Here is a 27,430-nt window from a genome sequence, read left to right on the forward strand (position 1 = left end):
TGGCACAGAGCAATATTTTTAAGCATTATTTCTCTTCATCAAGTGCTATAGATTTTCTATGGGAAAGGTTTGATACATGAGGAGACCAGAGGTTTAGTATCAGCAGTGTCCTGCTGCACCTTTAATGCCAGAAGAGCCTGGCCAATTGTGGGCCAGTATTGAAATGCCTTTTCAAACAGAAAATAAATTATTAATTGCAAATATCCATATATTTTAGGAGCAAATACTTTAAGTTCACAAGTAGAATGCCACATTTTGGGGCAGATTTATTAAGGTTCGAGTTGTTTTTTCCAAGAAAAATTTGAGTTTTTGAGGTTATTATTGAGAAAAAAAAAAAAATTTATTAAAGATTTATTATACCCGAAGCTGGAAATACCTTGAATCTGAAAATACTCCAGCTAAAACCTGTCGAGGTCATGTAGGAGTCAATGGCAGAGGTCCCTTGTACCATTTGAAGATGTTAATAGCCTCCATGATGTTCTAGTGATTTGAGTTTTTTTCCGCCGAAACTCGATTCTTGGGTTTCGCAACTCGAATTTGCCGATTCAAATTTTTACATTCAAGTTTTTTCTTAAATTAGAAACCATTCGGATTGTGAGTTCATTTGAGGTTTAAAAAAAGCTCACAAACCTCTAAAATTCGGCCTTTGATAAATAACCTCCTTTATGTCCAGAACAAATACATTGATGATGTGCCAGTTTGTGCCTGATGGCTGGTGTCTGCCGTGCAATTGCCACTTTATATAATTGCAGATAGACTCAATGCTCAAATGCTTTGCTAGACAGCGTAAATGTTGAGATTCCATTGACATCTCTGTACTATGCAGGTGAAGACTCCACAAGGCACCACTGTGTATGAGAACTGGAAGAGTAAATACAACAGGACCAGCCCTCAATATGGACTGATACCCCAGTAAGGGCTCTTGTGTCTCTCTCTGTCTCTCTGTCTCTCTGTCTCTATATATTTTTATACATACATACAACAATACATTTCTGGGGGGAACCCAAATTGCAGATTAAAGGATAAGTAAACCTTTAAAATAAGTGAATGTAAAATTGATGAGAGTGCTATTCTAAGCACTAATGCAATGTACATTTATTTTTTTTAATTCCAAGATATTAAGGGATACATGTACTGTTATTATGAATGAATTTTGTTACAACAGTACCACCTGCTGGTCAGTTTCCCACCAGTCTGACCACCAAGTAGTTAAGGAAGTTGTCAGGAGAAAGAAAGAGGCTGCTCTGATGTTTTTCTAAGGAAAAAACCCCAGAAATCTTTCCTAAGCATAAAAACCTCAGAGCAGCACCAACAGGTGGCGCTGTTGTAACAAAATTCATTCATATTAATAAAAGTACATGTATCCCTTAATATCTAGGAATTAAAAAAAAATAATGAATGTACATTGTAAAAGTAAAGTTATAGTAAAGCTGCTTTATGTGGTGCCTGTAGAACACCAGGCTCATGTACCCGCTCATATGAATGTGCTGAAGGACAAGGAGGCCCAGGGGCAACTGGAAATAAAACAGTAAAACAATGGTAATATTAATCGGTGCTGTTTTTATGCAGGATGGGTACATTGGGATCTGGAAGTGATTATGCTCCATTTCTGCACTATTTGGGAATCACCTGTATGGACATTGCATACACATACGACAGGGTAAGTTGTCGCCCGCAGGCTATAATAATGAGCAGGAACTACAGCAAAGGGAAAATAGGAAGCGAATCAAATGATTACTAGAACCCATCCCTCACTAGGAACTAACCCTACCTTAGCGGATGACTTTGACAAGCAGTTCTGATTTACTCATATTACATTTTACCTCTTTCCATTTCAGCGACAGTTACAAGAATATGTAGTAAATGAGTTAGTCAATATCTCACCCTAACCTGACCTGCTAGCTGTTCTTTCTTTCTGGGGTATTTAGGAGAGGAAAATATTTAATATCCTCCCATCTCTGCCTCTGCTCCGGGTCCCACCAGTGAGGCAAGAGCCACGGTTTGGGAAGCGCTGCTCTAGGCTCTCTCTATCTTAAGGTGGCCATACACGGGCAGATTAAAGATGCCAATATTGGTCCTTTAAACCAATTCGCCAGCTCATCTGCCCATGTGTGGGGGCTCCCGACGGGTCCTCCTGATCGATACCAGGCTAAAAATCGGCAAGTTGTTTTTTTTTTGTACGATCCAGGACCGCATTAGTTGATGTGGTCCTGCGACCCGACGCAACCCATTCGTGGTATTGTAATCCCCAGGGCTGAACGTTCGGATTCACCCGAAATTGCCCAGCCGTTAGTGGGCATATCGATTAAGATCCACTCGTTTGGCAACCTTGCTAAATGACCGGATTTTATAGTGTATGGCCACCTTTACTCTAAAGCATATATTGGGTATGAAGTACAAAATGGGGGTGTGGAAGCATTCTAAAGGCTAAGTAATAGTATAATTAAGTATAATGGAAGTGCTAGTTTTAATGCACATTCCCTAGTCCCCTGTCTCAAAAGTAAGTTTACAAAACAGGGGTTTTTAGTTACAAAGTTATGATCATAAAGTTGAAAAGCCACCATACCACGTCAAGGTAAACCCTACGTGGCGGTCCCTAATATGTTTGCCTTTCGGCCATAGTATAAAAAGTCTTACTTCTCTGCATGGGCGTTGATTGGACAATTTCTCTCCCTTAAAAGCTACATACTGGTGGGGGAGGATAGATCCTTCACAGTGAAACCAAGGTTCAACATACACTGATTCGCGGATAATGCTACTATGCAGAGAAGTAAGATTTTTTATACTATGGCCGAAAGGCAAACATGTTAGGGACCGCCATATAGGGTTTACCTTGACGTGGTATGGTGGCTTTTCAACTTTATGATCATAACTTTGTAACTAAAAACCCCTGTTTTGTAAACTTACTTTTGAGACAGGGGACTAGGGAATGTGCAAACAGAACAGAACCTCCTGTAGGCTGCCAGTCCACATAGGGGCTACCAAATAGCCAATCACAGCCCTTATGGAAACCAGGAACTTTTTGCATGCTTGTATTGCTCCCCAACACTTTTCACAGTTAAATGTGGCTCACGGGTAAAAAACAAAAAGTTTGGGGGCTCCTGTTCTAACCTAATTTCCTCTTTGTGTCCTACAGGGAGTAACCTCAGCCAGAATATATCCTGCCTACCATACAGCCTTTGACACTTTTGATTATGCATCTAAGTTTATCGACCCAGGTAATGGCTCATGCGTTTGTTAGAAATATGAGGTGGCTACCCCACCCCTTTAATCTGGGCTTAGTATTCTAGCTGCGTCCTACATTAAAGTCTAATCATGAACTACAATTAGACCTTGATGCAAAGTACAGGGTTCATCAGCTACCTACAGTCACGGTTTTTTTCTTCAATTTTTTATAATGAAATCCAGAGTGTGTGTGCGTGTGTGTTGGACCTTTATCAAGGATGATGTCCAAATGTGGATCTAAACTCTGGAATGCAGAGTGGAATAAACAATCACTAATAAGACATGTTGGTTGGCTGATTTTCTGGACAAGTATATAATTTAGATCAAGCACCCATTATATGCGAGACGGATTAGAGTGCGGATACACACCCGAACTGTATATGAATATGTGTATGAAAGTGTTTTGATTTCTAAGACACAGTAATATATGTCTTGTTTCTGAGGAGTTCCAAAATTACTTCTAATAGCCTATTTTCCAACAAGGGGTACTTTATTTATTATAATACACAAGTTGACATCACTAGTCACCGTTTATAAGGATATAATTGACACGATATTCACTTCCTTGGAGTATATATATATATATATATATATATATATATATATATATATATATATTAAATCCTGGACGGCTGCCTGGGTGCTGGTTAAGTTTCCTGCATACAAACCAATCTCAAAGAACCGCACAACACAGGGCTTATTTGATGCAAAAAAGTGGTAGAAAGTTTATTCGACGTTTCGGTTCAAATACAAGAACCTTCCTCAGGTGGGGTATATATATATATATATATATATATATATATATATATTTATATATATATATATATATATATATATATACATATATATATATATATATATATATATATATATATATACATACACATATATATATATATATATATATATATATATATATATATATATATATACATACACATATATATATATATATATATATATATATATATATATATACATACATATATATATATATATATATATATATATATATATATATATATATATATATATATATATATATATATATATATATATATATATATATATATATATATATATATATATATATATGTGACCTTGGTGCCAAGTGAAACATGTAAGGCAAAAGGTAAAGACTGGCACACTCGGGGTTTGTATATTATGCAAAAAAAAAGGATAGTTAATTCGATGTTTCATTCCTAAACCAGGACCTTCATCAGGAACAGCAAACAAACAGAGCCCCCCCCCCCAACAAACAAACATATATACCCCTTCCAAGATGGGATCCCTCTCATTTTGACTCATACAAGCGATGGACTCAAGTGCTTCATATCAGCACGCTATGCTACCTATACGATCCACTCTATTTCCTCTATATGCATTCTCCTTGCACTCTTGGCCATCCTTACTCCTCCTCCTCTCACTTTGGATCATAACAATGACGAACTAAAGCTTTTTGTAAAATTATAGCGTAATTACAACACTGTTTTTTACAAGGTTGCCTAGCAACTGTTTGGCAGCCATCTTGGAAGGGGTATGTTTGTTTGTTGGTGGGACACCAACAGCATTTATTTATATTTATATATATATATATATATATATATATATATATATATATATATATATATATATATATATATATATATATATATATATATATATATATATATATATATATATATATATATATATATATATATATATATACACATACAGTATATAAGTATATATATATTATATATATATATATAAATATATATATTCAAGTATGAATAAAATTTGATATATATTCAAGAAATCAGAGTGCGGGTCCTTTGAAGAGTAATATATACACACATTTACCCTAGCACCCGGAGAATGATAAAAGACTGGCTTTGAGTGCAATGTGTATGTGTGTGAAAGTGTTTTGATTTGTAAGACACAGTAATATATATGTGTTGTTACTGCAGGATTCACCAGTCACCAAATGGTGGGGCGCACAGCTGGCAATGTTCTGTTACGACTGTCAGACAGCCTGATCCTTCCTCTTGGCGTGAGAGATTACGTGGAGACTCTGGAAGATTATTACAACAAGGCAGAGCAAAACTTTCAGGCCAACCTCAACAGCAAAAATATCTCTCTGGGTAAGTCGGCTGGATGTATGGAGGGCTAACTAGAGGAACAGCACAGGCACTGGATAGGTTAAGGGTTTGTAAATATGCCTAATGTAGCCCCTAGAAGTTGTATAACTTTCAAGCACCACTGTGTGTATGTACAGCATATATTTGTGTGTTATTTGCCTTTGCTTCAGGCCACATTTGGGGCGGGAGGAGGGGAAGCAGGGGCCCAGACCCTGGTGTAAGAGGCTGGCTTAGGGCAGATCAGGGACAGTTATCAACCACAACATAATATAAATTACTATAATGGAAACAACACAAATTAACACAGCCCCAGAGGACCCTATTCATGCCTGCTTACAGTCTTTTCTCTAGTCGGCCCTCCTGTCAGTGCAGACGACGTAGGATTTGTCATCCTTCACCTCTGGAGGCAGGACAGGTAAAGTTGTTGACTCCTGGCCCCTCCTGCTGTATATATGGTCTGGCTCCACCTCTTCTCGTCAGTTTTTTGTCCTGCCTTGGAGGAATAGGACAGTACATCAGACACACTGATTTTTTTTTAACTTTTCTTCTATTATTAACTTATTAATAGATTCTCAACACCTTACAGCCATGGAGAGCTGTCTATTAGGTGCAACAGGAGTTACCAAAAACCTTGCTGTGGAGTTCAAGGAGTATTGCCCGAGGCCATACGTGATACGCGTAGCTATCACAGGCTTACAACCTAAAGGGTACGCAGAGTTACCCACGCCAAAGGATCTAAAGATTGTATTCTCTACCACAAACAAATGTTGTGAGTTTACAGTGGGCTTAGGGCATCAGCCTTATAGTCTAGTACGCCTACGGAAACATACATCTGGTAAGGGGGTTGGCGGCACTTGCTATACAACAGTAGCACAGCGGGGGGCAAGAACTAGGCAGTAGCAGAATCACTGCCTCAATGTCTAGGCAAATTAACACCTACTAGGGACTCCATTAGATGCGCAGCAACCGGCAATGGCCAACATGTAAGGCAATTACCCTCCAAGGCGCAACATGCGAGCAGTTGCTAGGCAACGGGCCGCATAGGATATGGAGCGCGTTAGGTCTCTTCGCCGCCGTTCCACAGAGGCGCACGGATGTCACAGTTGGGCACCACATAACCGCGCCAGTAATACACGAAAGGGTAAGCTGCGCAGCATTTAGAAAGCGCAGCAGTAGAGCAAGGCTAGCAACGGCGGGCTGATTATAATCTGTGGCCCCAAGGACCAACCGGGACGCAGAAGGGACACAACTACACTGCGCAAATCAAGTGATTACACCAGTAAAAACCATATTAGCACCAAAAACGCATTACTACAATAACCCCATTAAACAACGGGGAATTCACGCACCAAGTGTTTAGACTACACAATGGAGAAGGCAGACTCCCTAGCAGATAAAATGGCAGACATTCAGACTATAAGTAAGTCCAAGAAACCAGACAAACTACGCCATTCCTTAAGCAGATCTGAAAGGATCAGACTATAAAGCCAGCTCAAAGAAAGCAGAGACACAAGGGCCACCTCTGTGGTCACCAGAGACTATACCATCAGCAGTAGGTGCTAATTCAACTCCCGTTCATGAGCAGAGTGGAGATTCGTCTGGCCCAATCTTGCCCGCACCAAATACACCAACCACACCCCAGTCAATGGCAGCAGAAGCATCTGCATACACACCATGGAACCAACCAGCAACAGACCCCCCCAGCCCAGGTACCACCTCAATTTGGGGAGTTTTTGCAGAGGATCATGCATACTGTTCAACCGCAACCCTCAACTTCTGTACAGGCAAAGAAGCGCAGGGCCACAGTAACACTAGATTCTTCTTCAGAATCAGAAGAGGGGTTAATATCAGACTCAGAGGAAGATGAAACCCCTCTGCTAGAGAAGGGCACCTCAGATCAAGTTCAATCCACAGATACCGAATCAGAGGATGAACATCAATCTCTAACCCAGAAGTATCCAAAAAACTACTCAGAGAGATGATGCAAACATTAGAAATTAAAGATGAGACTGTCGCACTATCCAAAGCTGATCATACGTCCAGACCGCAGCAATACTGCGTCCAGCAATAGCTTCAGCTGGGTTAGCCCACACAGCTAAACACTGGGCACAGGAACTAACTCAACACCCACCTGCATCAATACAGGAATTACAAGGTGATGACTGCATTTACATTTCTAGCGGAAGCTGCCATGGAAATTACCAAATAAGCGGCCAAGGCCAAAGCTAACGCAGTAGTCACAAGATGTGCTTTATGGCTCAGACACTGGTCAGGGGACACAGCATCTAAACTAAAGGTGGCCATACACGGGCCGATAAAAGCTGCCGACAGACCGAGTCGGGAGCTTATTGGCCCGTGTATGGGGGCCCCCGACGGGCTTCCCCGATCGAGATCTGGCCAGATCTCGATCAGATGGGACTAAAAATCCCGTCGGATCGCGGCCGCATCTGTTCGTTGATGCAGTCCCGCGATCTGACCGCCCATCTGCGTTCGCTAGGACCTCAAGGTGGGCATATCAGAGGGAGATCCGCTCATTTGGTGACATCGCCAAACGAGCAGATCTCTCCATGTATGGCCACCTTTAGACTGTCTGAAACAGATCATATCAGAAGTTTTGGGAGGGAAGAGCACTTTCCTCCCCACAACCAGGAAACAAAGATTTGACACACCAAACAAGTTTTCCAATAGGAAGGGATGGTCAACACAGAACAGACCCTTTCGGTCCTTTCGTTCCAGCTTCAGGACTTCTACAGCCGACCACACACAAAAGCGCAGATCAACCTGGCATCAGCAGGCGCGCAACACCACAAAGAAAACAAACACCAATAGAACGTCATTCGCCTGACTTTTGCCCAAGAAGGGCAGAGTCTAGTAGGGGGCAGACTACAAAGATACCTGGGGGAATGGGAGTCCCACGTAACGGACACATGGGCCCTTAGAATGATCCAAGACGGCTACAGAATTCCATTTTCATCCCTTCTGCCACCTTCAGACCGGTCCTCAACCTAAAACCATTAAACCCGATGGGGTTTAACAAACGTTCAAAATGGAGTCAGTCCAATCGGTGATAGCAACTATGGAACCCAACAACTTCAGGACTTCCATCGACCTACAGGATGCATACCTCCATATACCAATCTGCCACGAATCATGCAAAATCCTACGATTGGCTATAGGCGACCACCACTACCAGTTTACAGCCTTACCCTTTGGACTCTGTTATGCGCCTCGTGTTTTTACAAAGGTCCTCAGACTTTTGGGAATAAAGATTCTACCTTATTTAGACGACTTACTGATCTCGGCTCCATCAGCAGATCAGGCGGCCAGAGACACTCAAACGTGTCTACAAGTTATGACTCAACATGGCTGGCTGGTAAACTACCGCAAGAGTGCACTTCAGCCAAGCCAGAACATCAGGTTTCTGGGCCTCAATTTCAACTCTCAAACACAAAAAGTGTTTTTGCCACCGGACAAAATAGACAGACTGATGCAGACAACCCAGGAATTCCTCACTTTCCAGAGAGTATCGGCAGAGGATTGCCTGAGATTACTGGGACTGATGGTTTTGTCACCGGAAGCGATACCATTCTCCAGATTCCACATACGACCACTCCAAAACAACTTTCTAGACCAGTGGAACAAGAACCACAAGGATCTACAACAGCTGATAACCATAACAGACACAACCAGACAGAACCTAGTTTGGTGGACGGTTCCAGAGAACCTAATAAAGGGCAGAAGCTGGGCCCCCACCCACTGGGAGGTGGTGACCACAGATGCTAGCCTCAGAGGCTGGGGAGCAGTCTATTGCAATCACACCCTACAGGGCAGATGGGCACCAGGAGAAGACAAATTACCCATCAATATCCTGGAGCTCAGAGCAATTGCCCTCGCATTGGAGGGTTGGTCGACGCTCTTACGACACCATTCAGTGAGAGTCCAATCCGACAATGCCACAGCAGTGGCAGGGAGGCACACACAGCAGGCTAGCCATGCAGGAGGTTGCCAGGATCTTAGGATGGGCAGAGCAGACAGTACTCAACCTCTCCGCAGTATTCATACCAGGAGTACAGAACTGGGAGGCGGACTACCTAAGCAGAACTATGATCGATCAAGGGGAATGGTCACTTAACATCGATGTGTTCCATCAGTTAGTGCACAGATGGGGAAACCCAGAAATCGACATGTTAGCTTCAAGACAAAATGCAAAGCTACCAGTTTACTGTGCCAGGACAAGGGATCCAAGGGCAGCATATCTGGATGCTCTAGTCATTCCTTGGGACTTCAGGTTGGTGTATGCCTTTCCACCTCTAGCAATTCTACCCGGAGTAATGGGAAAGATAAAGCAGAGCAAGACCACCACAATACTCATAGCACCCGACTGGCCAAACCGAGTATGGTACACAGACTTAGTCCAGATGTCTATAGCCAGACCCTGGCTATTGCCTCTCTGACCAGACATGCTCACTCAGGGACCTCTCAAACATCTCAATTTGCCACTATTTCATTTAACGGCATGGCTCTTGAGACCAGGTGGTGGACACGACAGGGATACTCACAGAGGGCAATAGACATACTTTTGCAAGCACGTAAACAAACCACATCTAGGGTGTACCACAAAGTGTGGAGAAGGTTCATAACATGGTGCTAACAGCAAGACCTTCAATCGGAGGAGACCTTCAATCCGTATGCAGTTATTGAGTTCCTCACTGAGGGATACAACAAGGGGCTAGCACTTCGAACTCTTAAGACACAGGTGTCAGCTCTTACTGCCTTAACTCACATACTTGGGCAGACAAAATGGAAGTACAACAATTTTCTAGGGGCGTAGCCAAGATATGCCCAGCACAAAGCAACCTCTTCCAACTTGGGATCTACCACTAGTCCAAACTGCTCTACAGAGGGAACCTTTTGAACCATTGAAATCATGCGACCTTAAGTGGTTATCACTTAAGGTTACCTTCTTGGTAGCCATCACGTCTGCCAAGAGAGTGTTGGAGCTTGCCGTACTTTCATGTAAAGAACCATGGACTTCACTTCATGCTGACAAGGCGGTGCTTAGGACTGTACCTGGGTTCTTACCAAAGTAGTATCCGAGTTCCACATTAACAGGATATTATTCTTCCTTCTTTTTGCCCACAACCAACTCATGAACGAGAGAAGTCACTTCACACATTGGATGTAGTGAGAGCCCTAGGAATATACTTAAAAAGATCCTTGAATTACAGAAGATCTGACAACTTATTTGTATCATATGCAACTACTCACAAAGGACTAGCCGTATCAAAAAGAAACAATTGCTCATTGGCTAGTGGAAACTATGAACGTAGCATATGATTATCAATGAAAGCCCAAGCCCAGGCCATTTGCAGTGCCCACTCTACTAGAGCACAGAGTACATCATGGGCACTTCAGAATATGGCAACAGCCAAACAGATTTGCAAGGCAGCTACCTGGGCTTCACTGAACACTTTTATAAAGTTCTATAAGTTAAATGTGTTTGGCCGAAAAGTTTTACAGGCTGCAGTAGCACAGTGAATAGGCAAATTAAGCTACGCATCCTACAGTTATACCCACCCTGATAGAGGGACAGCTTTTGGACGTTCCACAACGTCTGCACTGACAGGAGGGCCGACTAGAGAAAAGGGGATTTTATACTTACCGAAAAAAAACCCTTTCTAGTAGGCCCGAACTGTCAGTGCAGTAAATCCCACCCAGGCTGATTTTAGTATGGGCACAGGGACCATCTTTCTCGCTATCTACTCAATCTGTTGTCTCTTGGTCTTCTCTGTGACTATACTGTCTCCACTGACTGAGCTTTCCAAAACAACTGAGAAGAGGTGGAGCCAGACCATATATACAGCAGGAGGGGCCAGGAGTCAACAACTTTACCTGTCCTGCCTCCAGAGGTGAAGGATGACAAATCCCACAACGTCTGCACTGACAGTTCGGGCCTACTAGAAAGGGGTTTTTTTTGGTAAGTATATAATCCCCTTATATGCACAAGCATTCTATATAGGGATGCACCGAATCCAGGATTCGGCCTTTTTCAGCAGGAATCGGATTCGGCCGAATCCTTCTCCCTGGCCGAACCGAATCCGAATTTACATATGCAAATTAGGGGCGGAGAGGGAAATCGCGTGGCTGTTTGTCTCAAAACATCGAAGTTAAATTTTTTCGCCCTTCCCATTCCTAATTTGCATATGCAAATTAGGATTTGGTTCGGTCAAATCTTTTGTGAAGGATTCGGGGTTTGGCCGAATCCAAAATAGTGGATTCGGTGCATCCCTAATTCTATATGCTATGTATCCCCATTTTTTTTAACTAGTCCTTAATCTATATACATATTTTCATTTACACAGCTCTACTGGTGTACACAGTACTGTAGGGCAGTCACCTGTAATTACATGTCCCACGGAGGCAGAACAGTTAACTTGTTACTTTTCAACATGTTCTCTCTCTCTCTCAGCTCCTCTGAAGTCAGCGGTAGAAAGATACAAGAAGGCATGTGAGACTCTGGAGGAAACGATAAAGAACCTGAAAGAAACGCAGGAGGCGTGAGTATATCTAACATTTCTTGAATGTTATCATATATGTGTGAATAATAAAGGATATTTGGTTCCTGCCATTCCATACAGCCCCCCCCCCAAGCAAATTGACAGCCGCCCTCTCTCACAAGTGCTCACAACTTATTAAAGGAAAACTAAAGCCTAACTAAAGAAGTAGGTAGAAATGTTGTACATGATGTTTTGGGTTTCTGTACCAGCCCAAGGCAACCACAGCCCATTAGCAGTAAAGATCTGTGTCTCCAAAGATGCCCCAGTAGCTCCCCATCTTCTTTTCTGCTGATTCACTGCACATGCTCTGTGCTGCTGTCACTTACTGAGCTTAGGGACCCACTCACAATATAAAGTACACATAGAATAGAAATGTCACAATATAAGGCTGATTAGTAATTAATACACATAATTACTACATGGCAGCACAGAAACCAGTGCAATTAGCATCAGAATTTAATAATCAGCAAGCTTACAGAAGGCACCAAAGTGTCAATCTGGTCTCACACATATCAATAAATAAAAGGTATTAAGACAACACCTTCTCCTTTAAAACAAGCAGGGATAATTTATCTACTGTATATATTGTAATATATCCACCTATAATCCCTGGTCTGGTCAGTCCTACACTCACTTTCATCTTTTTCTCATTCATTATACATATGTATATGGTAAGTTATACCTACAACTTAAAGTGATTCTGTCATGATTTTTATGATGTAATTTTTATTTCTAAATGACACTGTTTACACTGCAAATAATTCACTCTACAATATAAAATTTCATTCCTGAACCAACAATTGTATTTAGTTGTAATATTGGTGTGTAGGTGCATCTCAGGTAATTTTGCCTGGTCATGTGCTTTCAGAAAGAGCCAGCACTTTAGGATGGAACTGCTTTCTGGCAGGCTGTTGTTTCTCCTACTCAATGTAACTGAATGTGTCTCAGTGGGACCTGGATTTTACTATTGAGTGTTGTTCTTAGATCTACCAGGCAGCTGTTATCTTGTGTTAAGGAGCTGCTATCTGGTTACCTTCCCATTGTTCTGTTGTTAGGCTGCTGGGGGGAAAGGGAGTCAGGTGATATCACTCCAACTTGCAGTACAGCAGTAAAGAATGACTGAAGTTTATCAGAGCACTAGTCACATGACTGGGGACAGCTGGGAAACTGACAATATGTCTGGTCCCATGTCAGATTTCAAAATTAAATATAAAAAAAAATGTTTGCTCTTTTGAGAAACAGATTTCAATGCAGAATTCTGCTGGAGCAGCACTATTAGGGTAGAACTCCATGAAGTTTTTCATATCGACACCCGGCAACAAAACGCATGCGGCAAGTCGGATGGAGACGTCAAGATTCTGATTGGACGGAATGAAAAGTCGCAGGTAAAAACTACATTACATCCAACGCGACACGACTGTCAGAGGTAACAACTACATGGTCCGACTGTCAGATGAAGACGCTGTTACCTGACTTTTCATTCAGTCCAATTAGATCTTGACGTGTGCGACTCCATCCGACTTGTCGCATGCGTTTTTGTCACCGGGCATCGATACAACGAAAAGCGCTCGTGGAGTTCTACCCTTAAATGATGCTTTTTGGAAAACATTTTTTCCCCCATGAAAGTATCCCTTTAAAGTGGCATATACGGGCAGATTTAAAATGCCGATATCAGTCCTTTACACAGATTATCTGCCTGTGTATAGAGCATTCCAACGGGCCTCCCCAATCTATATCTGGCCCAAAATCATCTAGATATCGAGCAGGTTTGATTTTTCCCTTGCAATCAATTATCACATAAGCTAGTTGATGTTATCCTCATCCCGTCGGCATCCATTGCTATTGTAATCAGATTGATTGTCTTTAAGGAGGAACGATCCAATTAGGCGATCTTGCCCTGCCTTTGGTGGGCATATCGGGGAAAGATCTGCTCATTTGGCAAGGTTGCTTATACCTTTACTTGTCTATGGTGAAAATTTCCCATAACGCCTATGTGTAAGGGCCCTAAGGTGCTAAAACTCGAAAAATGGATTACAGAAAACGTATTGGTAAATACTATATTACTTAATGTTTATAGGAATACAGCATGAGAGACCTCTAGTGACCAAACTGAGGTGTAAAATTGCAACGTAACGTTTTCATGCTTACCCAGCCTTTCATCATAAGATTGCCTATGACTGGATAGTGCTGGATAAGCATGAAAAGCGTTAGGCTCCATGAGGGAAAATGCTGTGTATTTTAATATGATACAATAAGAAAAACTTTTTAGCAGCATGAACATAAGAGTTAAAACGACTTTTTCCTAAGGTGCTAAATGACATGTATAAAGGTGCGATCATTCCATAGCTACTCCATTCCATGTGACTTTCTTTTCTCAACAGTCCACTTAAAATCCGCATGATTAATGACCAGTTAATGCTGCTGGAAAGAGCTTTCATCAACCACCTGGCTTTCCCAGATAAGTTGTATTACAGGTAAGGTTCCTAGTCACTTGCCCTTTATTCCTGCGGGCTCCACTGCAAAGACAGATTCAGATTTTAAATGTTACTTTCCATGGGCACAAGACTTTCATCTCTCTTCCACTCTCAAAGCTAAATCAGTCCCATGAATTCAGTCCCATGAATTCCAAGGCAACAGTAATGTATATTTTTGTATCTTTTGTAGCTTTACCATTCAAAGGGGAACTATCACGAAAATTTAATTTAAGCTTCCTTAGACTGAAATAGGAAAACAGGATTTTTTGATACTCGCCGTTAAATCCTTTTCTCTGTAGTCGATAGGGGGACACAGGGACTCTTGGGGATAAGCTCCACCCTCTAGGAGGCAGGACACTTAGAACAATGTGCAGTGTCCGGGACTCAGTTTTAACCCCACACTGCCATAATCCCTCAATTTGTACCAAAGAGACTGCTGAAATTAGGGATTATCATAACTAAACAATTTGCAGAACTGGTAATTCAGGAAAACGTTTCCTATGGACCAAATTGGTCAACTTTCGCTCAGGGTTGGTAAGCCCTGTGTCCCCCTATCGACTACAGAAAAAAAGGATTTAACCGTGACTATCAAAAAAATCTCGTCTCGGGGACTCTTGGGGACTTAAAGCAGTCCCAGAACAGAAGGGCGGGAGCGAATTTGGTTCGGACACGTTACTGCACCACAGAGTGCAGTACTTTGCGGCCAAAAAAGGCCTCAGCAGAGGAAAGCTTGTCTAGGCTGTAGAATTTTGTAAACGTATGTACTGAGGACCAGATGGCCACTCTGCAAATTTGATCCAAGGAAGCAGAGTTACGCCATGCCCAGGACATCGTGGAGTGTGCTCAAACATGCTCCGGTGGATTTCTTCCCTTGGATAGATAAGCTTGACGAATTGTCTCTCTGATCCACCGTGCAATCGACGTCTTGGAGACTGCCATGCCCTTTCGCGGGGTGGAAGGTATGACGAATAAAGTTTGAGATCACCTAAAGGATTTGGATCATTCTATCTACCAGCGGAGTGGCCTAACCACATCCAACTTGTGCAGTCGTTCTTTCTCATTCTTGGGATCCGGACAAAGGGATGGTACTACTATCTCCTGATTTATATGGAAGAAGGAGACGGCCTTTGGAAGAAAGAAAAGTATAGTTCGGAGTACTGCCTTGTCCTTGTGGAAGAATAGAAGTGAGGGGTCGCATGATAGGGCACTTATTTCTGATACTCTTCTGGCTGATGAAATTAGGGATGCACCGACCCCCGAATCCTTCACTAAAGATTCGGCCGAATACCGAACCCTAATTTGCACATGCAAATTAGGGGTGGGAAGGGGAAAACATTTTTTACTTCCTTGTTTTCTGACAAAAAGTCACACAATTTCCCTCCACGCCCCTAATTTGCATATGCAAATTAGGATGAATACAAATCCTGCTGTAAAAAGGCCGAATCCTGGATTCGGTGCATCCCTAGATGAAATGGCTACGAGGAATACCACCTTCCAGGTGAGCCATTTTTCAAAGACTACCCCTAAGGATTCTAGGGGAATCTAGTAGGGCTTCGAGGACCAGGTTGAGATCCCATCCTGGAATTGGTGGGCGAAAGGGAGGTTCGATGCGTTACTCCCTGTAAGAAGGTACGAAATCGAATTGTCCATTGCCAAACGGGATTGGAATAGAACTGGATTCGGCCTTTTTCAGCAGGATTCGGCTGAATCCTTCTGTCCAGCCATACCGAATCCTAATTTGTATATGCAAATTATGGTCGGGGAGGGAAATCGTGTGACTTTTTGTCACAAAACAAGGAAGTAAAAAATGTTTTCCCCTTCCACCCCTAATTTGCATATGCAAATTAGGATTCGGGTCTGTATTCGCCGAATCCAAAATAGTGCATTCGGTGCATCCCTAGCCAAAATGGAGCCATCACTATTACTGTGATATGCGATCGTCTGATTTTCTTTAGCACCCGAGGAAGCATGGGAAGAGGAGGGAAGACATAGGCCAGTTTGAATCGCCAGGGTTGAGTCATGGCGTCCACTCCCATTGCCAGTGGATCCCGATAGCGAGCAAAGAAGTTGTTCACCTTGCGGTTGGTTCTGGATGCCTTCAGATCGATTTGAGGAAGACCCCATATCTTCACTAACTGTGCAAATGCTTCCGGATGGCGTTCCCATTCACCCGGATCCAGCTGCTTGCAGCTGAGGAAATCTGCTTTTGTGTTGGATACCCCTGGAATGTGAATGGCGGATAGCCTTACTGAACTGAACTCCGCCCAAGCTAGAATTTGCTGTACTTCCGCTAGAGCTGCCTTGCTGCGGGTTCCTCCTTGTCTGTTGATGTACTCGACCGTGGTGGAGTTGTCACTTTGTACTAGGACCGACTTGGTTTGGAGATGGCGAGACCAGTGGTTGAAGGCTAGTCGTACCCCCCGAAGTTCTAGGATGTTTATGGATAACTTGGCCTCTTCGGAGGACCATGGACCTTGTACAGATAGATTGTTCCATGTTGCCCCCCAACCTAACAGGCTTGCGTCTGTCGTGATTACGGTCCAGTCTGGCATTGCCCAGGACTATAGATTTTCTTGTCTTTGCCACCAGGAGAGGGACTCTCTTGTTGTGTTTAGAAGAGCGAACGTTTGTGAGAGAGACCCTCCCTTGCATCCTGATATAATGTTGGCTTGTAGAGGTCGGAGGTGAATCTGTGCGAAGGGTACTGCCTCGATGGTTGACAGCATCATTTCCAGGACTCTCATTGCTAGATGAACAGTGGGACGTCAGTTGGAGAGTAGAAGGATGACCTGTTCTCTGGTCCTTACCTGCTTGTCCCAGGGTAAGCTTACCCGTTGGGCCACAGGTTGCATTTATCCCAATTGATGGTCCAGCCGAAACTCTGAAGAAGGTTTATTGCCTGCTGAAGGTTCTGTCTGCTCTGTTCTGGCTTTTGAAGGCATCTGTGACCGGCAGTGTTGTGGATTTAGACAGTCTGGACACAGGAGCGTCAACTGTAGGAGGCATCAACCATTTGTCCACCAATTCTTTGGAGAAAGGATAGGACTTAGAAAATTTTCGTTCCGGAGAATTCCACTCTTCTTGTATGATATTGAGCAGTTGTTCATGTGAAGGGAAATAGACTGAGGATTTGTGTTGTCTTTTAAAAAGGCTTGTGGAAGAAGACGGTTGATACGCAGTTTGCGTGATTTTTAGTACCTCAGTTACTCCCTTGATTATATTGTCGACGTCGTGTGAAACATCCCTGACTTTAGATTCGTCCTCATTTTTGTCCTCTGTTCCTGAGGATACTTCAGATGGGGGAAGTTCGCCATCAGAACGAGAATTGTCCCCTCCCACCGAGGAGGCATCAGAGGAAGTGTGAACGCCAGAATCTCCCTTGGGGCTGGTAGTTCTCTTGCGTTTACCTCTAGGCTTTTGGCCTAACTTGGCTAGGGCTCTGCCTAAGTTGTCTGCGATAGCGGGAAGACTCTGTAATGCGGCTAATGACTGACAGCTGGACAGCCCATAGGGGAGCTGGAGGATCTGTGGAAGTGCATCTAGATTAAGGTCTTGTGAGGGGTTCCCTGGAGGGGTTGAAGACGGAGTCCCGGACGCCCCCTACAAATTGTTCTAAGTGTCCTGCCTCCTTGAGGGTGGAGCTTAACCCCAAGAGTCCCTGTGTCCCCCTGAGATGACAGATAAACTTTCTAAATATAATCAACTAAAAATTCTGTACTGTTTCTGAAATAATCAAGTTTATCTTCACTATCCCTCTCTCAGCATCTGTTTCTCTTCATTCTGTCTTCATGCAAGAGTTGTGTGTCAGATATTCATTGACAGTTAGATCCAATGTATCTTATAGGGGGGGCTCCTTTCCCAGCAGATGAATTAGATTAAAGTGGATCTGTCACCCAGACACAAAAATCTGTATAATAAAAGTCAGTTTCAAACTAAAAATGAAATCCAATTTCTATTTTTTATTGAGTTGTACGCTCATTTAAAAATCTCAGCTGCCAATCAAATATTGTCTGCCCCTCCTCTATGCCTTAGGCAATTACTTTCACTTTCCATTCAGCACTTCCTACATGTCACTGCTCTCCCCACATTCCCCAGTTCTCTTTACCATTTAATTGTGTAACCAGGGCATGGGGATGGACATCAGGTCCACCATTCTGGTGCACAAACAAGATTCTGAGATGATACAAGACTTGTCTTAATAACAGTGTCCACAAAATGGCTCCTGCCTGCTTGCTATAATTATGAATTCCCAGACTGAAGGGAACAAGATTCAAATAATTAATACAGTGTAATTAAAGTTCATTTAACCTGACAAATGTGATTAAATAAAAGTCCCCGTCCGTGTTTCAAATGAGGGGTGGGCGTGTCCTAACAGTCCCTGCCAGAAGCACAGTAGTAGTGGGACAGCCAATCACAGCCCCGCAAGCACAGACATACTTCAGTTCCCGATCAGGTCAGTCTAGCTGCTGATTGGTTCATATCCTACAGTGCAGTGTGGGAGTCCTGCTCCCCTGCAAAGCCTGGGAAAGGAGGCAGCAGCAAGTGGAACAGATGGGCGGGACTAATACGGTTTTTGCAGAAATTTACACTAAAGTAACCAGAAACACAGCTTTTTAAAGCACATTCTTTCTATCTCAAGTTTAACGCACTGGTACATTCTTATTTTTAACAAAATAGGTCTCCTTTAAAGGAGAACTAAACCCCACTTACAATAACAGACCCCCTTAACTGCCTTGCTTCCGCCCCCTCATACTGTATTACATTGGAGGTGCCCCTATTTGAAAAACTCAGAGCAACGCAGTGGATAGTGATTTGTGGGCCGACCCCAGCACACCCATTTGCGGGTCGTGGGTAGGTTTGGGATCTGCTCTCCCCGCCCATGACCTTACACTGCCGACTTCCTTCTTCCGCCAATTTTTTTTTTTACCCTCGTGCTTGGCCCGCCCCATTTGTAACATCATCAACGGGGTGGGTTGGCACAGGTCTATATATAGAGGGGAGGCGGATGTGGGTCGAGTTTTTCTCAACCCGCTGAGTGTTAGCATTGGAGTACCCCAGCCCCATCTTCTGGTCTATTTGCAGCCTCTTCGAGTCTATTCAACAACAAGGAGCCTACAGGAGCATGAGCAGTTGAGGCTAGTCAGGAATTGGCTTCAACTGTGCATCCTCCATGTTGGCAAATTGACAAAAGATGGCACCAGGGTACTCCGCTGCACTGCTCTGCATTTTAGGCTGCGGTTTTCAAATAGGGGCACCTTGCAATATAATACAGTGTACAGGGAGGGAGATGTGAGGGTGAGCAAAGCAAGGCAGTTGAGGGGGTCAGGTGGATCTTTGCTTTTTGGGATTCGGCCGAATCCCTGGTGAAAAATTCGACACAATACCAACCCAAATCCAAATTTGCATATGCAAATTAGGGCCAGGGAAGGAAAAAGTGGAAAAAAAATCTTTTGTGACGGTCAAGTGATTTCCCTACCGCCCCTAATTTAAATATGCAAATTAGGATTAAGATTCGGTTCAGCCAGGCACAAGGTTTCAGCTGAATCTGAAACCTGATGAAAAGGCAGAATCCCGAATTCCGTGAATCCCAAGTTGTAATACTTCACTCTGCTTTGTACACAGCATGATAAAAAGGCCCCCTAAGACTCTATACCAGCAATTTGAATGTGTGTGCAGCACTTACTTATTCACATTCTAATACTGCCATTTAACTGCAGCCAACTTTTCAACTCCACGCAATTGTCAGTTGCAGAGCAGGTAGGTTTTTGCACCCCTTGCAGAACACTCCTATAAGTTGTTTTAGAAAGAGCGTTCATTATAAATAATCAAAATGTCAGGTATAGCACGAGATTATACTCACTCTATGTCTCTAATTTAGCCATGTCATCTGGGCATCACGCAGTTCCGGTGTAGCTACATTTCCAGGCCTCGCAGACACCTACCTACAAGCAACTGCCAGCAACTCACAGCACGACTGGGACATGGTCCATCACCAGCTCACTGTAGCAATATATGCCGTGGAGAGTGCAGCATCCACTTTGGAGCTAGTCACCAAGATATAAAATATTAATGAAAACCACACAAAATATGAACGATTACCAGCATTTTCCCCAAAAACGTTTGTCATCCGAGTATGCAGACCCATCAGAAAAGGACCACATCAATGGGCTCACAGAGTCCTCACCCGCAGGGATTTTCTAACTTGTCTGAAGGATAAAGCACTGATTTGTAGTCTTTAAATAAAGGTTTAAATAATCTCACTTTTTTTGTTCCAAGTTCCTTACTTTCATTTACGAGAAGTTAAAAGGACAGTAATGTCAGTCAAAGTTTTATTTACAAATAAGGGTTATAAGTATTCATTCAGAATCAGCAAATAATAGGTTTATTGGTAGTAAATTAGTGATTTTGTCGCGGTTTGAAAGGTGGGCCCAAATAGTAAAAGATGACAGACTTTAGGGCAATTCCAAGCATGTAGAGGGTCTCGGAGGAAGATCGTAGCCACGAAACGTGTCGGACCTCGCACGCTATGTTTGTGAATCATATGTGGAAATAAAGATGGTCTACTTTTACCTGTGATCTGAAATTGTGTAGTTCTTCAAAGTGGTTTCAGAATGAACTGCTGAAACGGTTGATGCGCCGATTACGTTCCTCTTAGTGACTGACCCGGGGCGGCAGCACCGAGGTCACAGCAGTGTTGGGGGGTAAGGCCCATTTTTATACCTTCTATGTATTTGGTCCTGTGTGTGGGGAGATCGGGTTGATTGTACAGACTCCAAGATTTAAACGAGGGGCATGAGGCACCCGGACCAAAAAGTGCCCAACGGTGAGCAACACGTGGTCTTTGATGACCATTTAGAAAATTATAGTCTTATACCATCCTGTCTATTTAAATAATGATGTGAAGCCCAGGAGTAGCGCTGGATATATATGTTTGGTGGCACATGAGCCGTTATCTGGTTATCTTCCCATTGTTCTGCTGATGGGCTGCTAGGGGAGGAAGGAGATATCATTCCAAGTTGCAGTACAGCAGTATAGAGTGACTGAAGTTTATCAGAGCACAAGTCACGACTGGGGGCAGCAGGGAAACTGACAATATGTCTAGCCCCATGTCAGATTTCAAAATTAAATATAAAAGAATCTGTTTACTCTTTTGAAAAACAGATTTCAAAGCAGACGTCTGCTGGGGCAGCACTATTAACGGAGGCATTTTGAAAAAAAAAAAACACGACAGTATCCCTTTAACAGAAATCTGCCAGTCGCTTTTGTTAAACTGCAAGGAGAGAGCTATTTATGGTCTAGTTTTCCTGCCCAGCCGATCGCTTGCCATTTTATCAGATACAGGAGGAAAAAAGTGCACGTTGACACAAGTAATTGTGTAATGTGAAGATGATTGAAATAAAGATACAAGCCATTAAACAGGATCACATCTTTATTCCATATTAACTCTTACTGACACACAGAAAAAAAAGTGTAGTACATAGAGACGGGATGTCCCAAGTGTCCAACCATAACCAGAGCCCAGTCTGGGCAGCGTCACCCTTTGTTAGAAGAGTCAAAACTTATCGAACCACAGTAACAATCTATGTTGCCTATTTTCCAGTACATAATGGTCACCTCGCATACAATTCTACATTCTCAAAACACAACGGGTACTGATAGCAAGAGCAATGCAACCTAGCAATAGAGTTTGAAGACAGAGAGAAATATTCTGTCAGTCTTGATCATAAAAGACCCGGGGCTATCCTGGAGACATATTGGCCACATATCACATTGTAAACGACTTCAATAGACACCTGCCCATGGGCTACACAAACTCATTTCCATTACGGCTTTGATAACACAATCCTGCCCAAAGACATGCGATGTATTGCATAATCCGCTCCCGAACTGCTGAAAAAGCAGGATGGCAATTTAACCGAAACCATCATAAAACAAAAATTTCACAGTCAGTAATGCAGCGTGAAGTGGAATAACGGTAAAAATTCAATATGTGCTAGGGAATGTTTGATAATGCACTTTCATCTATTTCTGTGCTTATAAAATGTTTTATTGGACACTTTTACAAGCTTTCTGATGCAAACAAAAGGTTGATGTCTTTTAGAGACAAAGATAGCAGGGAAGCGAGTACTGTAATAAAACATTTTCACAGATTAAAACACTGGGTTATTAAAGGTGAACTTTTAATATAAGCTTCCTCATACTGAAGTAAGAAGCTTTCCAGATACAATCAATTAAATATTCTGCATTGTTTGTGAAATAATCAAGTTTATCTTCACTATTCCTCTCTCAGCATCTGTTTCTCTTCATTCTGTCTTCATTCAGCAGTTGGGTGTCGGATAAATGATCCAATATATCTTATAGGGGGGCTCCTTTTGCCTAGAAGATGTATTAGAGCTCACTCAAATATCTGATTCCAGTACAAACAAAATCTAACAAAATAACTGCCTTTTGCACAAATTCTGCATGTAGAGAGACATGATGTCTGCTGATTTTAATAAAGTAAGCTCTAATTTATTATTAATAATTATAATTATTAATACATCTTCTAGGTAAAAGTTGCCTCCCCATAAGATATATTGGATCATTCATCTGACACCCAACTCCTGAATGAAGACAGAATGAGGAGAAACAGATGCTGAGAGTGGAATAGTGATAAAGATAAATGTGATTATTTCAGAAACGGTACAGAATTTTTAACGGATTGTATTTAGAATTGTATTTCAGTATGATGAAGCTTATATTAAATTTAAATTTTCACGATAGTTTCCCCTTTAACCATCTTGCACCTGATAGGCTCACTCATTACCCTATAGCAGACAGGCCAGCATTTCAGTATATACATCTCCATAAATCGATTCCAATTAATTCACACGTAACACATTCTAAACAGTAACCGTGGTCATCAATGAAAAACAAACCACCTTACATTTGCCTCATACAGAAAACAAGAAGTTGCAGGAAGGCATTCTGAGAACGCTCCAAAAAAAAAAGGTTTTGAGAACGCTCGTGTAAAGACACCTATCTACAAATGATCTAATCATTATTCTAACGGCATTTGTTAATTAGTTATGGACCAGACGGAGAGGCTCTGCGTTTCTGCCGGAGTCATGCAGGAAGGGTGAAAGATACGGGTACAACTTTTCAGTGAAGGTGGCATTGAAAGTGTAAATGGGGGTCATGTCATCCGCATTATAGAACGATATCATGCCCCCCTCGTAGTCAACATAAACGCCGATTTTGTGTGGTTTGGATGCCAAGACAAGAGTCTTGGAGGGGGACTCCAGAGCCTTGTAAGCATTCCCGTTTCTCAGCCAGATTGCCCAGTAACCGTTCTTGGGATTGAGCTTGATCTTTCCTTTGCGGTTGCTCGACTCACTGGCCATGCCCACATCCCATGCGGTTTTGTCTCCCACATCGACTTCCCAGTAGTGACGTCCAGAATCGAATCCCACCGATCCCAGGACAAGAATACACTGACTGAAGCGCTTGGGGTTATCGGGGACGGACAGCTTATTATCTCCGTATTTGACACTGGTCAGTCCATCTGACAGGATCAGGTTTGGGTGAGCCGTGCTTGGGTCCAGCAACATTGGCGAAAGATCTAGAACAGAAGTCAGATTTTAAAAGGTAAATTAAAAGGCACTACCGTATTTCTAAATTACACGGTTTACACTGCAAATAATTCACTACAATATAAAAATTAATTCCTGGACCAGCAAGTGTATTTTTAGTTGTAATATTGGTGTGTAGGTGCATCTCAGGTCATTGTGCCTGGTCATGTGCTTTCAGAAAGAGCCAGTGCTGCACTATGGAACTGCTTTCTGGCAGGCTGTTGTTTCTCCTACTCAATGTAACTGAATGTGTCACAGTGGGACCTGGATTTTCTCTTTAAATTTTTTATTCTTCAAATAAACATCAGATTGCCCTCAAGGACCATGATGTTTTCCACTTGTATAAGAGAGTCAATAAACAGTTTTTGTCAGATATAGTAGTTATATACTATGTATAAACCAACATAACATCTTGTTTAGCTTTTCAATTATACAGGATATCACTCATTGTGGGACCTGGATTTTACTATTTAGTGCTGTTCTTAGATCTACCAGGCAGCTGTTATCTTGTGTTAGGGAGATGCTATCTGGTTACATAGTAACATAGTAAGTTAGGTTGAAAAAAGTCACATGATCATCAAGTTCAACCTTTTAACTTTTTTTTAACCTGCCTAACTGCCAGTTGATCCAGAAGAAGGCACAAAAACCCACCTGAAGCCTCTCCAATTTGCCTCAGAGGGGGAAAAATTCCTTCCTGACTCCAAGATGCAATGGGACCAGTCCCTGGATCAACTTGTACTATGAGCTATCTCCCATATCCCTGTATTCCCTCACTTGCTAAACACTATTTAGGCGGAACCTCTTTTCTTCTTTACCTTCCCATTGTTCTGTTAGACTGCTGGGTGGGGGATGATATCACTCCAACTTGCAGTACAGCAGTAAAGAGTAACTGAAGTTTAGAAAGTCACATGACTGGGGGCTCCTGGGAAATGGACAATATGTCTAGCCCCATGTCAGATCTCAAAATTAAATATAAAAAAATCAGTTTACTCTTTTGTAAAATGCATTTCTGTGCAGAAGTCTGCTGGAGCAGCACTAGGCTCAAAGCTTATTCAAAAGAGGTAGATAACCTTTTAGTTAAATTTTCTGTATATTAAAATAGGTCAGCTATTTTTGCAACTGGTATACATTTTTATTAAAATTTTCAAATATTTACCTTCCTTTTTGTCTACAAGGCTTAAAACAGATTACATATGTTATGATTTTATGCCCTCTTCTATTTGCTTATTCAAGCCAATATACCTGACTGCCAAGGTAAACTGTCATGCAGCACGTGAATGTCTCCCAGAGGGAAGGCGAAAACCTTAGTTAAATGTATATAACTTAACTCAAGCCAGAAGCGTTCACAAATTCTTGTGAACGCTGGAAGTTTCTAGTACTAAGCTGAAGCATATTCCAAAAACAAGTGCAATATACACGTGCATTTTGTTTTATTTATTTTATACAGGTATGGGATCAGTTATTTGGAAAACCGTTATCCAGAAAGCTCCGAATTACAAAAAGGCCATCTCCCATAGACTCCAATTTATTCAAATAAGTCTAATTTGTAAAAATGATTTCCTTTTTCTCTGTAATAATAGAAAACCTACCAACATAATTCTGATTTGTGAGAAATATAAATAAATACAGGTATGGGTTCTGTTATCCGGAAACCCATTTTCCAAAAACCTCTGAATTAAAGAAAGGCCATCTCCCATAGACTCCATTTCATCCAAATAAACTAAACTTTTAAAAATTATTTTCTTTTCTCTGTAATAATTTAACAGTAGCTTGTACTTGATCCCAACTAAGATATAATTAATCCTTATCGGAAGCAAAACCAGCCTATTGGGTTTATTTAATGTTTACATGATTTTCTAGTAGACAAGGTATGAAGATCCAAATTACTGAAAGATCCGTTATCTGGAAAGCTCCAGGTCCCAGACATTCTGGATAACAGATCCCATACCTGTGCCTGCAAAAACTAAATGCAGATACTAGGATAGAACTAATCCATACCAAGAAATGTATTTATCACACTGCTATAAACATAGCTGGGAAGCACTTACATGGAACAATAGCTTTCTTTATTTCCTTCCACAAGATATACTGGATGGGGCCTTTAAAAGTTCCTTGACACAGTTCTTTGGATAGTAATGTATTCCCAGATGAGGATACCACCTCTCGCTGCTGTTCAAGGCATCTAGAAAGTCACAAATGAAACAGCTTTTACTTCCTAGCAGTGACCAGCTCCATGTTGTAGCTCCCACCCCTCCCAGCTATAGTCAGGTGATCCCACTGGTGTCTAATAAAAGGGCAGCCAAGTTTGGGAGTTACTTTGAAAGCAGCAAGTAAGCTGCAGGTAAAACTTAGTCTCTGTATAAAATGTATAATGAATCAACAGAATTCTTAATGAATCAGATGAAAGTTGAGCGTAGGACTGGCCAGATATGGGATGACTTTGACGTAGTTGGCAGCTTAATTATATTGCAATATATGGACAAACAATCCCTGTTTTGTTTAAAGGGTAAGGCATTTTTAGTAGCTTAAGGCACAACATGTCTCAATGTCCTTAATATATTGATAATGGGTTGAGTGTAGAGAATCTCTTGTATTAGTCTGTATGAATTTTGGGGTCACAGCCTCATTGCAGCCCCGCCTAATGGTTTTAAAAATGAGTGAGCACAGCTTTCCCTTGGGCAGATAATTTTAAACAGATCAAAAATAGAACAACAAAATACACATGGAAGACTTACTTGTCAATGAAGGCTTTAATGTCCTGAAAGAATTAAATAAGAATTCAGTAAGAACATTTACTATAATATTCTCCTTCCATCCATCCTCTATCCTGCAATCTCTGCAACAAGATGTGGGGAATTAAGACAGGCTACTTCTAATTACATTCAATCCTGTGCAGATCGAACCCTGTTCACTCTTTAATAACCATTCCCCTCGTACAATTAATCAAAAGTCTCGTATAAGGCCACAGAGCTGATCCCACAACATGTGGATTGCAATATGGATTAAATGGTTTAATTACAGCCTATGCTTGTGGTTGCAGATACTACACAAGAGCAGGTTATAGTAGTAGTAACTACTAAGGGTTGTTCACCTTTGAGTTAACTTTTAGTATTATGATATAGAAAGTGATATTCTGAACCAATTTGTAATTGGTTTTAATTTTTATTTTTTATAATTTTTTTAAGCATTTTATTCAGCAGCTCTCCAGTTTGCCATTTCAGAAATCTGGTTGCTAGGGTCCAAATTACCCTAGCAACCTTGCGTTATTTTAAATAAGAGACTGGAATATGAATAGGAGAGGCCTGAATAGAAAGATGAGTAATAAAAAGTAGCCATAACAATAAATCTGTAGCCTTACAGAGCATTTGTTTTTTAGATGGGGTCAGTGACCTTCTTTTGAAAGCTGGAATGGGTCAAAAGAAAAATGCAAATAATTTAAA

The 27,430-nt window shown here is 41.9% G+C and overlaps 2 protein-coding genes across 2 annotated transcripts in view; one reads left to right on the plus strand and one right to left on the minus strand.

Annotated features, from left to right (window-relative positions):
• LOC100037180 (uncharacterized) overlaps positions 1–20,639 on the plus strand; it is a 44,196-nt gene extending 23,557 nt beyond the window's left edge. Inside the window, 7 exon segments of the mRNA NM_001097874.1 lie at positions 827–912; positions 1,570–1,660; positions 3,137–3,218; positions 5,178–5,351; positions 11,818–11,905; positions 14,287–14,379; positions 20,258–20,639. Of these exon segments, the coding sequence (NP_001091343.1) occupies positions 827–912; positions 1,570–1,660; positions 3,137–3,218; positions 5,178–5,351; positions 11,818–11,905; positions 14,287–14,379; positions 20,258–20,441 (798 nt within the window). The 3' untranslated portion in view covers positions 20,442–20,639.
• A 1,151-nt stretch (positions 20,640–21,790) lies between these two features.
• trim69.1.L (tripartite motif-containing 69, gene 1 L homeolog) overlaps positions 21,791–27,430 on the minus strand; it is a 28,514-nt gene continuing 22,874 nt past the window's right edge. The window contains exons 7-9 of the mRNA XM_018264076.2: positions 26,726–26,748; positions 26,039–26,172; positions 21,791–23,980 (exon numbers count right to left, since the gene is read on the minus strand). Of these exons, the coding sequence (XP_018119565.1) occupies positions 23,442–23,980; positions 26,039–26,172; positions 26,726–26,748 (696 nt within the window). The 3' untranslated portion in view covers positions 21,791–23,441. The remainder of the gene's footprint in view (positions 23,981–26,038; positions 26,173–26,725; positions 26,749–27,430) is intronic.

This window comes from Xenopus laevis, chromosome 5L (assembly GCF_017654675.1).
Source record: "Xenopus laevis strain J_2021 chromosome 5L, Xenopus_laevis_v10.1, whole genome shotgun sequence".
Taxonomy (NCBI): Eukaryota; Metazoa; Chordata; class Amphibia; order Anura; family Pipidae; genus Xenopus; species Xenopus laevis.